Below are 15,997 nucleotides of genomic sequence, written 5' to 3'. Positions count from 1 at the left end.
ACAGAGGCTGGTATCCTGTCACCAAGTCACCCATTATTTACATAACGTGGAAGTGCCGGTGTTGGACTGGGGTGGACAAAGTTAAAAATCACACAGCACCAGGTTATAGTGCAACACGTTTATTTGGAAGCACTAGCTTTCAGAGTACTGCTCCTGGTTGGGGAACCAGACCATAAGACACAGAATTTATAGCAAAAGGGTTACAATATCATGGAGCTGTAGTGATATATTAAACAAATTTAGATTAATTCTATCCCAACTCCAAGTTTCTAGTCAACAGACCCCTTCCAGTTTCTTTGCTAGAGGCGACGGAAACATTCCTTTCAAGTCTGCTGACACGAGCCTTTCACAAATCTGAGAGCTTAAACTTTCTCAGTTTTAATAACCTGCAAAATTCTCAACAGGATTTGGAGGCTTTACGAATTAAACCCTTCCGAAATGATTCTCTTTAGGCTGCATTGACCTTACTGGAGGTGCAGAACTAAATGTTTTGTAGTCATACAGCATGGAAACACATCCTTCAATCCAACTGGTCCACTCCGATGTTCCCAACTAAACTAGTCCCAACTAGTTGTGCTTGGCTCATACCTCCCCAAACCTCTCTTATTCGTGTATTCGTTTAAATATCTTTTAAACATTGTAACTGTACCTGCAGCCACGACCTTTTTTTGAAGTTCATTCTACACAAACCAATCACTGCGTAAAAAAGTTACCCCTCATGTCTTTTTAAAATTTTTCTCCTCTCATCTTAAACATATGTCCCCTAGACTTGAAATCCCCAACCTTAGGGTGAAGACACCAGACATTCATCTTATTTATGCCCAAATGATTATATAAACCTCTATGAGGTCACCTCTCAGCCCCTACCTTTTATCTCAGCCTGCTTGGCTCTCTCTCTCTTATTCCTGATGAAGGGCTTATGCTCGAAACGTCGAATTCTCTATTCCTGAGATGCTGCCTAACCTGCTGTGCTTTGACCAGCAACACATTTGCAGCACCTCTCAACCTCTCACAACTCCAGTCAAAAAAGTCCCAGCCTAACCAACTTCTCCATATAATTCCAACCTTCCAGTACTAGCAACAGCCTGGTAAACCTCTTCTGAACCCTCTCCAATTTAATATCCTTCCTGGAGCAGGGTGACCAGAACAGGCCTCACCAATGACCTAGCTGTTTGTGAACCAAAGTTAATTTCCAATCCTTCTTGCCAAAGGGAATAAATCAACATTTTGGATTATCTAGGTAAAAACAATGACTGCAGATGCTGGAAACTAGATTCTGGATTAGTGGTGCTGGAAGAGCACAGCAATTCAGGCAGCATCCAAGAAACAGCGAAATCGACGTTTCGGGCAAAAGCCCTTCATCGTGATCAACAGCTTTTACCCGAAACGTCGATTTCACTGCTCCTTGGATGCTGCCTGAACTACTGTGCTCTTCTAGCACCACTAATCCAGAATTTTGGATTATCTGCCACTTGCCAGTGTCTTGCCCATCGCTAACTCACCTAGATCTCTTTGCATCCTCCAGCTCCCACTTCCAGCTATTGTACCATCCTTACTCTGTCTGGCTTACATGTGACTCCAGGGACACAGGAATATGGCTGTCTCCAGATAGAATGGAACACAAATCGGAGAGCGTGAGAGAGTGAACGCTCGAGGGGCTAGTGGTTAAGAAGATTGCTGGACATGTACAATAGTGACCTCATGCCTGTCGTCAGGCATGGGGTCCAACCCAAAAGGAGAGAATTCCTTACCCATTCTGCAGTGCTATCTTCACAAACCCTTTGCGGTTCTTGAGAGTCACCATGTTCCTTCCTGGGTTGCAGTCCAGGGATTCGGCTGCTCCTCCGATTACTATGATGATGGCATTTCCACTGCCATTTTTCGACAGCCGGAAGTCGATAGCATCCCTAGTCACTGGGAAAATACCTGGTGCAGGGTCAGAGGTAAGCAGCTGTGAGAAGGTGACCTGCAGTTCAAACGCGCATGATCTCCAACTCTTAAAATACACATCAAGGCACTAGTAAGTCCACAGATGGAATACTGCGAAAGGATTTGGGAAAGAAAGATGGACTGCGTTTGAAGATTCACCAGGCTGATCCCAGCTATAGGAGGAAAAGTTGAGTGGGTTGGGCCTATCTATACTCGCTGCATTTTAAAAGACTTGGAGGTGCAAGTGTTGGACTGGGATGGCCAAAATTAAAAATTATACAACAGCAGGTTATAGTCCAACAGGTTTATTTGGAAGCACTAGCTTTTAAAAGAATAAGAGTTGAACTGATTGAAACATATAAGACTCTTAGAGAATTGTCAGGGGAGATGTGGAAAGGTTCCTTCCCCCGTGGGAGAGTCTAGGACCAGAGGGCATCACCTCAGAATAAGGAGGATCCTATTTAGGACAAAGATGAGCATGAATTTCTTCTGTCTTAGGGGAGTGAATCTGTGGAATTCTTTACTGCAGAGGGCTGCAAAGGCTGGGTCATTAAGTACATTCAAGGCTGAAAATGGACAAATTGTTAACTATTAAGGGAATCAAAAGTTATGGGGGAAAAAGGCAGGAAAGTGGAGTTGAAGATTATCAGAAGAGCCATGATCTCATTGAATGGTGGAACAGACTCGATGGGCTGAATGGTCTACTTCTGCTCTATTGGCTTAAATGTAGAAATGAAATACACACAAAACTTAAAGCTCTTGCCGAGGGCTCCTGACCATCTTCCATCCTGGACACGGGGTCCCGGGGGGAAATGTTCAGAAACGCTACTTTCAGGAATGAAGTCGGGGTTGGAGTAACTGTGTTCAGTTCTGGGCAATGCATCAAAGGATGCACTAGTCTGGGAAGAGGTGTTCTGCAGATTGCCTGGAACAGCGACAGGGTTAAATTGTGTAGAGTGCTTCCAGAGTGAAGGCTACATTCACTCAAGGACTGAAGCACGACTCAGCTGTAGTGATTATAACAAGGTCACTAGCTGGACCTCAGAAGGAGCTCCCTGATTGGACCAGAGTAACAGCCCCAATTAGGGAGCCCTGGCTGACTGAAACAAACAGATGGGTCAGAGATACTGCTACTCAGAGCTTACTCTGAATGAGGCAGTACGAAAGTCAAGGGATATTCATGTGTAAAACAAAGGTGACCTGGTGATAGACACCTGGAGTTATTTCCTGTGGAGACTTTCAGGTAATCAAAGGGTGATTGGGGGGGGGGGGGGGGGGAAATGGAGAATATTAGAGAAATACACTCCCGTACTGCTGATGGTGGGGAAGGAAGAGTCTTAGTCAGTCAATCTAGAGGTTGTGGGATGATAGACATCACAGAGCAGTTACCAAGGAGCTGGAGTAAGGAGGACGGCACAGAATGTACAAGCATATGTCAGTAGGAGCAAGCCCAGAACTAGGGGGCATGTAAAATAGGAGTTGCCCAGAATTAAAGAACCTCATGAATATTCTATTTGCACGTTATTTGCAGCCTTCAATAAATATTTTCTGTTTGAGGTGGTGGTCAATATCACTTTTTTAAAAAATTAATTTGCAGGATCTGGGGGTTACTGACTGGGCCAACATTTACTACTCATTAATTGTTGGCAGTAGGGTTACATAGATGGTCAATGTATTCATGGTCATTTTCCAAAACTCCAGATTCTGGATTGATTCCTGCAGATTGGAAGCTTGCAAATGTTAACTGCTGCTTAAGAAAGGAGCAAAGGGAATAAACAGGGAACTAGAGAGCCATCGGCTATATGTCAGTAGGTGAGAAAATGTTAGAATCGATTATAAACACACGTGATAAATGGATGCTCTGCTAAAAATGACCTAATTGGACATAGTGTAGTTTTGAAAATGGAATACCTTTGAGCATGAAGTCTTACCAGAGAAGATCCTGCAAGTCAGCTGTGAAGTTACTATAGTCATAAAATTACTCTGCTTACCAAGATCCATCTCTCTCTTCTTCCATAGACTTTGTGTGGACAACATTTACAAAGGATGTTGCCCAGGGTTGGAGGGTTTGAGCTACAGGGAGAGGCTGAATAGCCTGGGGCTGTTTTACCTGGAGCAGCAGAGATTGAGGGGTGACCCTGTAGAGGCTTACAAAATCATCAAGGACGTGGAGAGGGTAGCAGTGGGCAGCATGGTGGCACAGTGGTTAGCACCCGGGTTCAATTCCAACCTCAGGCGACTGACTGTGTGGAGTTTGCACGTTCTCCCCGTGCCTGCGTGGGTTTCCTCCGGGTGCTCTGGTTTCCTCCCACAGTCCAAAGATGTGCGGGTCAAGTGAATTGGCCATGCTAAATTGCCTGTAGTGTTAGCTAAGGGGTAAATGTAGGGGTATGGGTGGGTTGCGCTTTGGCAGGTCAGTGTGGACTTGTTGGGCCGAAGGGCCTGTTTCCACACTAAGTAATCTAATATCTAATCTAATACTGCAGGGTAAGTAGCTAAAGTCCTTTCCTCCAGGGTAGTGAAGTCCAAAACTAGAGGTCATAGGTTAAAGGCGAGAGGGGAAAAGATTGAAAAAAGGGACCCGGGGCAGGCATTTATTGCCCATTTCGAGTTGCCCCTTGAGAATAGACAATAAGTGCAGGAATAGCCCATTCTGCCCTTCGAGCCAGGACCACCATTCACTATGATCATGGCTGATCATCCTCAATCAGTATCCTGTTCCTGCCTTATCCCCATAACCCTCGATTCCACTATCCTAAAGAGCTCTATTCAACTCTTTCTTGAAAGGTGGGGGTGAGCTGTCTTTTTGAATCGCTGCAGTCCATGTGCTGTGGGTTGACCCACAATGCCCTTAGGGAGGAAATTCCAGGATTTTGACCCAGCGACTGATAGCATGGTAATAAATTTCCAAGTCAGGATGGCAAGAGGCTCTAAAGGGAACTTGCAGGTGGCAGTGTTCCCATGCATCCGCCATTCTTGTCTTTACTTAAATTTTGTTAACGGGATGTGGGCATCATGAGACCAGCATTTATTGCACTTCTCCAATTGCCAGGAGAACAGTTAAGAGTCAAGCACATTGTTGTAGGTATGGAGTCACAGAGCTTTGACTGGGTAAGAATGGCAGATTTCTTTCCCAAAAGGTACATTAGTGAACCAGTTGGGTTTTCCGCGAACAATCAGCAATGATTTCACAGTCATCATTAAGACTCTTAGTTTCAGATTTTTATGGAATTCAAATTCTAACATCTGCTTATAGCAGGATTTGAACATGTCTTGGGTCTGCATTGTTAAAACTTGAAAATGTTTAGAAAAGATTTATGAAGTCATGAGGGGTATGGATAGGGTAAATAGTCAAGGTCTTTTTCCCCAGGGTAGGGAAGTCCAAAACTAGAGAGGGTATAGGTTAAAGGTGAGAGGGGAAAGATTTAAAAGAGACCTAAGGGGCAACTTTTTCCACACAGTGGTGAATGTGTGGAATGAGGTGCCAGAGGAAGTGGTGGAGGCTGGTACAATTACAACATTTAAAAGGCATCTGGATGGGTACATGAATAGGAAGGGTTTGGAGGGATAAGGGCCAAATGCGGGCAAGTGGGACTAGAGTAGGTTAGGATATCTGGTCGGCGCTGAGTGGGACTGAGGGATCTGTTTATGTGCTGTATAAATCTCACTAAAAATAGTCCAACCAACACCTTTCCAGGTGGCAATAGACCTTTTGGAAGGTTGCAAAGCAGTTGGCAAACAAAAATAGGGTATAAGTCAAGGACTTCATTAGCTTATTACAAATTGCCACATTCAACGTGCAACATAGTCTCATTAGCGAGGGAAGAAAAGTGATTACAAAAGTTAATACATCATCATAATAGTCGGAGATTTTGGACAGGATCTGCAGCTATTCGATTGGATTCCACATCGGGGCAGGGAGTGGCCATGATTCTCAAGTTCATGAAACTGATAAGAGCCATTACATTTGAACATTGCTCTCCAAGACACGTGGAGCTTCAGTTACAAATGCCTTCAGGGGAAAGTACCTCTGGTCCCAGGAGAGACATCTCCTGATTAGATTAGATTTTCAAAAGTGTGCACAAACATGGTCACGTAAGGCACCAAGCTGCTGACATGGTAATGGAGGAGAGCACAGCAAGCAGCAAAAACGTGAATACATTGACCAAAGATGTTTACCAGGATAGAACACAGAACATTACAGCGCAGTACAGGCCCTTTGGCTCTTGATGTTACCTCAACCTGTGGAACCATTCTGGAGCCGATCTAACCTACACTATTCCATTTTCATCCCGATGTTTATCCAATGGATGTTGCTGGGTATAGAAGGTTTGAGTTATAAAGAAAGGCTAGATAGGCCAGGACTATGGAGTGTCGGAGGTTGAAAGGTGACCAGAAAAAGTTTGTAAAACAATGACGGGGGTATAGATAGAGTTAATGGCATTCGTCTTTTCCTTAGGATGGGGGATTTAAAGATTAGGGGCACATTTTTAGGGTGAGAGGAGAAAGATTTTAAGACATATGGGGCACCTTTTTTTAAAAAAACAGAGGGCGGTTTGCATGAGTTTCCTAAGGAAGTGGTGAATGTGGGTACATTTAGAAGACATTTGGATGAGTACATGAATAGGAAAGGTTTGGAAGGATATGGGCCAGGAGTAGGCAGGTGGGACTAGTTTAGTTTGGACTGGTTGGATAAATGGGTCGGTTTCCGTGCTCAAAAAAAAGACTTCCCCTCTTCTTCTCGGCTTTGTTAATTCACTTTCATTAGATGCACACAAAAAAAGGCTTTTCAGTATCCTAACACTTTTTGTGTTAGAAAGAACATTCTGTTAAAGTGGGTGTCAGAAAGTCCCCTGGGGCTGACAGGCTGGCATAAGCTAGGCATGGAGCACATCCCCTTGGACTCTCTTATGAATAAGGTGCACCATAAAACTGAGAATTTCTAAGACATGGTGGTCCTTTTTGGACTACCTAGGTACAGATTTGTCCGCCATACTAATAAGAGCCTTTATACAGCCATGACAATTCTCTTTAATTAATCTGATATCCAGAGAGGAGGAACTACGAACATATGAATATGTATAACTATGTCCACTCGATGATAGAGGGCTATTGCTTTGTTTCTCTCAGTTGTGTTATTGTTGTTATTGGTATTGTTAAAGATTTTCCATCTTTAGCATAGTTATTTAACTGTGTAATTAGTGGGCTTGTTTTTTGACATTGGTTTGAATGGTTTGGTTTTGTATTTGTCGTAATATTCAAAAGAAAAAACCTTTATATTTTTAACTAAAAATGTATTTTAGAAATAAAAAATCTTCCAGCTCCTTTTCCAAACACAAGCACCAATGCGCACTCATCACTATGAACAACGAGCCATCGCTCAGTGTGAATCACGATCATCTCAGAATTGGTCGGTGGTAGGCTATGCTGAGAAATAGCTACATTTTGTCACATCTTTTTTGTCTTGCACTGAACAAGTCAATTCACGAGAAATAGCAAAAAAGGGTAAATATCATCTATACTGAATGACAGGAGATTGCTGGAAAAGTCAATTCTGATTGGTAGTACCATTGCACTGGAGAATGGACAAGGTAATGATGACCGACAGTTAACTGCTGAGCTTTGACGGAGTTTTAAGCAAGGCATATAGACCAATTGTTCAGCACATCATTCCAAGAACCAAACCAAAAATTGAATATTGAGTTCATTCAGGCACGATGGCTCAGTGGTTAGCACTGCTGCCTCATGGTGCCAGTGACCCTGGCTCGATTCCAGCCTTAGGCGTATGTGTAGAGTTTGCACATTCTCCCCGTGTCTACATAGGTTTCCAACAGGTGCCTAGTTTCCTCCCACAGTCCAAAAGTGTGCAGGTTAGGTGGACTGGCTATGGGTTATGCAAGTTTACAGGGATGGGAGATGGAGGGGTTGGTTCTGGGTGGGATGCTTTGCTGAAGGTCAGTGTAGACTCAATGGGTCGAATGGCCTGCTTCCACATTGCAGGGATTCTATGATTCTGGTGCAGTGGGTCTCACATTCTGTCTGTTTGGAAAGAACAAGACCCTGTCTATTAACACATGAAGCATCAAACACACCACAACACCCTCTGAAATAACAGGTTGCCAACATTAATTCTTCACACACTCAGGACTGTCCAGCAAATGCTGTCCAATGAGAATCATACTTCAATGTAGGGCACTGTGCTGCAAACAGACTAATTGGGTACAGTCTGAACCCCAGCTTGCTGCTTGATATGCTCCAATGGGGATGTACAAATGGTGTTGAATTCGGATCCTCACTAAGCCAGCTCTCACAATTATCTTTGTTGGATTTAATGAGAAATGTGTCTTCAATGAAAATGACCCCACACTTCCCAGCCCCAGCATATTTCTGATAAATTGATAATGCTTTTGTCACATTTGAATCAGCAGCTCCATGTAAGAAACTACAATAAGTACAGTGCCATGGGATCTTTTTACATCGCTGAATTGTTACAACACACAGCAACCCATTCAGTCCATTGTGCCCATGCCCGGGCTAGTGCTAATATCCTACCTTTTACGCATATCCACATCTAGGACAGAGTGGGCATTTAGGCCCTTACCTTGACCTCCAATCTGAGAGATAGCACTTCTGACAGTAAGACATTCCCTCAATCCTGCAATGGAAGTGGCAGCCTGGAACCTACAGCCAAGGGTTTGGACAGGAGCTAGTACCCATGACCAACTCACTCAGGAACAGCAGCCTGCTCACTGATTTGTAGCTGACACCACATCAATAATCCTACAGTCACACTCAGGCAAGAAGTGTTTTCCCATTTGTTGGGCTCACCTCCGCTCATTAAATAGTCCCGCAGGATTGGCATCCGGAAATTACCGGCCAGCGTGGCCAGGGAGGGTCGAATTCCTGGAAATTTCGATGAAAATCCAGTGGCTTCTGTTCCAAAGTTGCAAAAGGCCCCAAAGCAGAAGATGCCGTGGGGGTGATAACCGAAGATGTAGTTCCTGCTGGGATCCAGGTTGTGAGTTTTCACCAACTGTGGGAGAAAATAAGACAGGACACAAAGCTCAGTAAGCAACAAGAAAAAAAAACACCCAACTGTGCCTCATTAGACAGAGAAAAAGCATCAGTTCAAAATTTCTGGGGTCTGTCATCTGAGGAAAAAAAAAGTTAAAATAAATGAGTACAGAGTAGTCAAGGTGACAAGCATAGCAACACTTGAGGAAACAAAAGGGACTTGGGAATTAATAGATAACCTTCTTGTTTCTGTTGGTTAAGGGATGATTCTTGGTTTTGGAATTATGAGAGCCTGCTCTTTGACGAATGCTGTGGGAGGTTTTATTTAATTTTTTTGAGAAAAGCAGGCAGGGCCATTGTCTGAAATCTCATCCAGGCTGGAAGTGTGGCAGAGACTGATTCGATTAACACAGCATTATCACAGAATCCCTACAGCATGGAAGCAGGCCATTCAGCTCATTAAGTCCACACCAACCCTCTAAAAGAGGATCTCACCCAGACTATCCCCATGAATCTGCATTTACCCTGGCAAATCCAAATACAATAGTACAATCCATCTAACCTGCACATTCCTGGACACTGAGCAATTTAGCATGACCAATCTACCTCACCTGCACATCTTTGGACTGTAGGAGGAAACTGGAACACCCAGAGGAAACCCCCACAAGACATGGAGAGAATGTCTGTGTGTGGAGTTTGCACGGTCACCCAAGGCTAGAACTGAACCTGGGTCCCTGGCACTGAACAGTAGCGTGAATCACTGTGCCAACCGATACTGCCCGGCCCAATAACTGCCTTGAAGACCATTACTTATCCCAAACCGTTTCAAAGAAAAATTACCAAAATAAGCTTGGCACAGAGCCACATCTTTATCTTGTCACATGGCAAGGCTACCCTTAAATGGAGTGGCTTGCTCCAGCACAGCAGTTACGAGTCATCGCTGTGGGTCTGGAGTCACATGTAGGTCACACCAGAAAAGGAGAGTAAATTTCCTTTTCTAACGGACACACAGACAGTCGCCCAAGGCAGGAATCAAACCCTGGCCCCTATCACTGCGAGGTAGCAATGCTAACCACTGAGCCACCAGAGAGACAGTTATTCAATACAAAGCAACATGCAGGATTGTGTGGTAAATGCAGAAACATGGAATATAGGAGCAGGAGTAGGCCATTTAAACCTGCTCCACCATTCATAAGGAACATAGTTGGAGAAAGGTGAGAAAATGGCACGGAGACATAATGCTCAGGGAGCTGGTGCAGACATGATGGGCTGAATGGCCTCCTTCCCAACTGTAACAATTTTGTGAGCCTGTGAACTTTAAAAATTCAATCATGGCACTGTGTGTTACTGGGCAAGTTAGCATTTACTGCTCAGATAATTAAGAATCAACCACATAGCGGTAGACCTGGAGTCACTGTAGGCTGCAGTATCAATGGCAGATTTTCCTTGCTAAATGACATTAGTGAACCAGATAAGATTCCTTTTAATAGTTCCATTAATTCCAAATTCTTTTAAATTGATGTCAAATTCCACCATAGTGTGTGGCAGGATTCAAACAGAGAACATTATCTGTCTCTCTGGGTTAATAAACCAGCAAGACACCATTGAGCTACTACTTCCTCTACCGTATACCAGACCGGTGAGGTCTTCCTAGGACAAAACCAGACACCTTCATGGCAAAGCACCAAGCCCCAGCATATATTTGCTCAAATTTTGCAAATTCATTCAATTGATTGACCAGTTGACTGTACAAATATGTATCCAGTGACAGAAGAGTGTCTAGACAATGCCATTGCCCGCCACAGCCCCCAAAGCACTTATCAGTCTCGATGAATGTCCCTATCCTTGCAGACTGGTCAAAGGATATCACCCGTCACTTTGACCATGTCAGCAACATTGGCCCTGAATGTGGGTCAGCTCAGGTAACACCACCTTCACATCACCACCACCCTCACCAATTACATACTGAGCTCCGCATTTTGCGGAGTGTTAATGGGTCAACACTCCTGGATATCAGTGGAAAGGCTATTCACAATGAAGTTAAGAGGAGAGGGGGGAAAAAACGTCATGGCACTCACCATAGTCATACAGAATGGAAACAGACCCTTTGGTCCCACCAGTCCTTGCTGACCTTGTTCCCAAACTAAACTAGTCCCATTTGCCTGCGCTTGGCCCATATCCATCCAAACCTTTCCTAGTCACGTGTTTATCCAAATGGCTTTTTAAATGTTGTAACTGTACCTACATCCACCACTCTGTTGTAGTTCATTCCACAAATGAATCACCTTCTGTGTAAAAACTTTGAAGGCATGGTCCCTTTTAAATCTTTCTCCCCTCACTTTAAAAAAAGACCCCTAGTTTTGAATTACCCCACCCGAGAGAAAAGACCCTTGCTATTCAGCTTATCTATCACCTTCACTGCAGTGAAAAACTTCCCAATCTTGCCAGCCTATTTTTATAATCTCAAACCCTCCATTCCCAGTGACATCCTGGTAAATATTTCTGAACTCTCTCCAGCGTAATAACATCCTTCCTATAACATGGTGACCAGAATTGTACATAATATTCCAGAATATCCTCAATGTCCTATACAACCTCAACTTGACATCACAACTCTTATACTCAAAAGGTCTGAGCAATGAAGGCAAAGCACACTAAATGCCTTCTTAACCATCCTGTCTACATGACGCAAATTTCAAAGAATCATGTACCTGAACCCGCAGGTCTCTGTTCCACATCACTACCCAAGGCCCTACTATTAATTGTGAAGTCCTTTCCTGGTTTATTTTAGCAAAATGCAATACTTCACATTTATCCAAATTAAACTCCATCGGTCACTCCTCTGCCCATTGATCCAAGTGATCAAGATTTCTTTGTAATCTTAAGATAACTTTCTTCAGAGTCCACTACTCCACTAATTCTGAGGTCATCTACAAACTTACTAACCATACCCCCTATATTCTCATCCAAATCATTTATATAAATGACAAACAGAAGTGAAACATCCATTGGTCACTGGCCTCCAGTCTGCAAAACAGCTCCCCTCCACTGCTCTACCTCCTACCAAAAAGCCAATTTCATATCCAATTGTCAAACTCACCACAAATCCCATACGATATAACTTTATGAATAAGTTTGCCATGTGGAACCTTGTCAATGCCTTCACTAAAGTCCAAGTGAACAATGTCTACTGCTCTGCCCTCAATCTTTATAGAGGGGAAAAATGTTTCTGCTAGGGAGAAAATTGCAGAGTCCCTAGCTTCTCACAAGTTGATGAGAGAAGGATACTGCGCTGGGATACACATGATCAGATCCTGGAGATTTTTCTACCTTTATGTCTTATGACCTCTAGCACTTCTCTTCTACAATGTGAATAGTTTTCAAAATATCAATATTTATTTTCAACTTCTCCTACCTTTATTTCTTTCTCTACAGTAAAAACTAACATGAAGTATTCGTTTAACATCTCTCCCATCTCCAGAAGTTCAACACAAAGACAACCTCGTTGATTTTTAAGAAGTCCAATTCCTCTATGATTGCTCATTTGTAGTAATGTATTTGGCTGATCTCATCACAGCCTCAACTCCCCTTTCCACACTCCGAGGGTGAGAGGGGGTGGGAGAGGGGGTGGGAGAGATCCAGTTCAGTTTGGAACAGTCATGCCTGGACTGAAAACATTAACTGTTTCTTCCCTCCCAGATGCTGCCGGATCCTGCTGAGTTTCTTCGGCACTTTCTGATTTTATTTATAAGCCTTTGTAAGGGGTTTAGGATCTGTGAACAACTTTGTGCTCATGTCACAAAGCGACACATCACTGGGCATAAATAGTGCAGTATGAGCGGAAGTAAAACTCTGGAATGAGAGTTGGACAAGTTGTTTGGACATTGACACATGAAGTGATAGATTAGTCCTGAAATAACAGTTACTTCAGGGTGGCATGGTGGCTCAGTGGTTAGCACTGCTGCCTCACAGTACCAAGGACCCAGGCTTGATTCCAGCCTCAGGCTGGAGTTTGCACATTCTCCCAGGGTATGTGTGGGTTTCCTTTGGGTGCTCTGGTTTCCTCCACAGTCCAAAGGATGTACAGGTTAGGGATTGACCATGGGAAATACAGGGTTACAGGGCTAAAGAAGGGTTACACCTGAAACATTGACTCCTTCACCTCCTGATGCTCCCTGGCTTGCTGTGTTCTTCCAGCCTCCTGCTTGTCTACATTGGGTTGCAGGGATTGACTGGGATGCTCTTTGGTGGGTTGGTATGGGTGCAATGGGCTGAATGGCATGCTTACACACTGTAGGATTCTATGATAACTACAAACAGCAGTATTTAGCCTGGAAGTATAACAAATTGTGATACTTTGAAGTTGAAGACAGACATTGACTTTTATTTCTCCTCAACCATTCTGTGCTTAATCCCAAACCCAGCCTGATATCAAATTGCATGATAATCAAAAGCCTGTTTTTTTTTAAACCGAGCTTCTGGCCATTTGATCTCTTAAACAGTTCAATGCCAGTTTTACACTGTAATTTATAGCCCCTTTAGGGGAAAAGGCTCTGTAGATAAACTAAGGTTGTGATTTGGAGGTGTAAAGCTAGTGCTTCCAAATAAACCTGTTGGACTATAACCTGGTGCTGTGTGAGTTTAACTTAAAAAGTTGTTATTGTGACAACAGAATGTAATTTGTAGCCTCATTGTGGGTAAAGGCTCTTTATATAAAAAAAAGGTTATGGTGATAGCGGAATGAAATGGTGGAAACGGTTTGAGGAGATAAATAACCAACATGGATGCTGCACTCCCACAGGAAAAATAAAACAAAGACTTTTTAAAAAAAAGAGCAAAAAGCAATGAAGGGAAATCACAGTTGAGTGTCTTGATTTGGATTTCAACGTCAAAGAGATTGTCTGAGGCAAATCACATCTTGTATTTTAAAAAGGGAATTAGAGAAGCTCTTGAAAAGAAACAAATTGCAATGGAACATAGGGACAGAAGTAGGCCATTCAGCCCCTCAAGAGATCATTGCTTATCTGTAACCTCACTTCATACTATCCCTTAATGCCTTTGCTTGATAAAAATTGATCCATCTTGGATTAAAAACTAACAACTGATTCAGCATCCATTGGCATTTGTGAAAGAGTGTTTCAACTGCATGTAGAAGTGCTTTCTAACATTCTCTGACTGTGTCCCTTGTTCTAGAATCTCCAGCCAGGGGAAAAGAGTTACCCTGTCTTTTCCACTTAAGATCTTGAAAACTTAAAAAGTGGCTACAACAAACATGAAGGGAAGTGGAAGTGGCAAAGCTACACTTAATATATTACAGACTGAATATAATCACCCTTGATGTTGTAACTGCTTTATGATTCCATATAAAGGATAGCTCCCACAAAGGGAGAGAGAGGGGGTAGAGAGAGAGAGGGGGGAGAGAAAAAAAGATGGACATTAACTGATACTTGCTGTCAAACAGAAGCTGAGCCAAACTCCACACAACAGCAGCTTGTAACCTTTCCAGGATTTTTGCAATCACAAGTATAATCAAACAGCAATCCATTTTCACAATTTGAGCCATTTCCCAAGAATTGTAGTTTGTCCAGGATTTCATAACTGGTGAATAAATCTTTCAGACAGCGCTAGTTACTGTATTTTCTATGTAAACAGACTGACAAACATACATGCCAAGGGGCAGTGAATTGAGGTTAATCTTTTTCTACTGTCATTTTCCATTACCAACGAGGTGCCCTTCTTCACCTCCCCACCACCTCATCCAGGAGAAGTCGAGCTCCCCATCACCCAATTCAAAGGTAAGATGGTAAGGAACGCTTAGCTGGGGTACTGGATATGTAAAAATAATGACTGCAGATGCTGGAAACCAGATTCTGGATCAGTGGTGCTGGAAGAGCACATCCAAGATGCTGCCTGAACTGCTGTGCTCTTCCAGCACCACTGATCCAGATAGTGGATATGTAAAGTCTACCCAATTCAAATGAACTGCATTTACAGTAGATTCTGAGTCAGAACAGGTTGCATTTATAAACTCACTGGACTCAAAACATTAACTGTTGTTTTTCTCTCCAAAGAGCTTTCCAGACCTGCTGAGTTTGTCAAGTAGTTTGGTTGTGTTTCAGATTTCCAGCATCCACAATTCTTTGTTTTGTATTTTCGTAAAGTCACTACATAAATGGGATAATGCAATGTCTCAAAGGGACCCACAGGTCAAATATAAAGCAAAGGATGACACTGAACGACAAAGAAATATTAACCAAGGTGACCAAAGGCTTGGTCCATGAGATAGGCTATAAGAGCAGACTAGGAAAGGGAGAAAGTGAGGTGGAGAGATGGAGAGGTGTAGGGATATTTCAGAGCTTAGGCCCCAGACAACTGCAGCCACTAATGGTGGAGCAATGGGATGCTCAAGAGATTGTAACAAGAGGAACACAGATTTGAGAGAGGTGTGGGACTGGAGGGGATTAGAGATATAGAGGGGAACAAGGCTATTAAGAGAATTGGAACCAAAAACAATTTTAAAAATCTAGACCATTGTTTGACTAGGAGACATCGTGGTCCACGGTAAAGGGTTTAACTACAAGTGACCTTCCACAAGAGAAGCTGAATCTTTCACCTGCTAGACTCCCACTTCCTTAAAGGCAGTGGAACAAAGGTGCACCATTCTGCAGTATAGAATGTAGCCATTTGGCCACCCATGCCCCCTGACCTTCTCCCATTCCCCCCCCCTCCCCCAGGCTCACAAAAACATGACATTTTTGTGTTCAGTTAGATTGGGGAGCTGGCTCTACAGAGGAGAAAGTGAGAATTTGTTAGGGGTGAACAGACTGGAGGAGCTGGACAGAGGGTAGACAGGAGATTTGCGAAGTTTAGCAGGCGGGCTCTGGACAGATTGGGTAGGGTGAATCTGGCAGTGAAGCCCAGAGGGAGAGGTCTCAGGTTTAGACTGAGACCGTCCCTATTTCTTGTAGCTACTCTTACCAGGATAGTGCTGCATTCATCTATCAACCTGGCACATCCACTGTAGGTAATCTGTAACCATGCTGCAAGATCAGTC

At 43.4% G+C, this 15,997-nt stretch overlaps 1 protein-coding gene across 1 annotated transcript in view; it reads right to left on the bottom strand.

Moving 5' to 3' along the window:
• dgat2 (diacylglycerol O-acyltransferase 2) overlaps nucleotides 1–15,997 on the bottom strand; it is a 64,587-nt gene that overhangs the window by 8,631 nt on the left and 39,959 nt on the right. The window contains exons 5-6 of the mRNA XM_060826325.1: nucleotides 8,758–8,962; nucleotides 1,752–1,926 (exon numbers count right to left, since the gene is read on the bottom strand). Of these exons, the coding sequence (XP_060682308.1) occupies nucleotides 1,752–1,926; nucleotides 8,758–8,962 (380 nt within the window). The remainder of the gene's footprint in view (nucleotides 1–1,751; nucleotides 1,927–8,757; nucleotides 8,963–15,997) is intronic.

The sequence above is a fragment of the Hemiscyllium ocellatum genome, chromosome 6 (genome assembly GCF_020745735.1).
Source record: "Hemiscyllium ocellatum isolate sHemOce1 chromosome 6, sHemOce1.pat.X.cur, whole genome shotgun sequence".
Taxonomy (NCBI): domain Eukaryota; kingdom Metazoa; phylum Chordata; class Chondrichthyes; order Orectolobiformes; family Hemiscylliidae; genus Hemiscyllium; species Hemiscyllium ocellatum.
The sequence above is the reverse complement of the archived record's forward strand: the minus strand, read 5'-3'. Positions and strand labels throughout refer to the sequence as shown.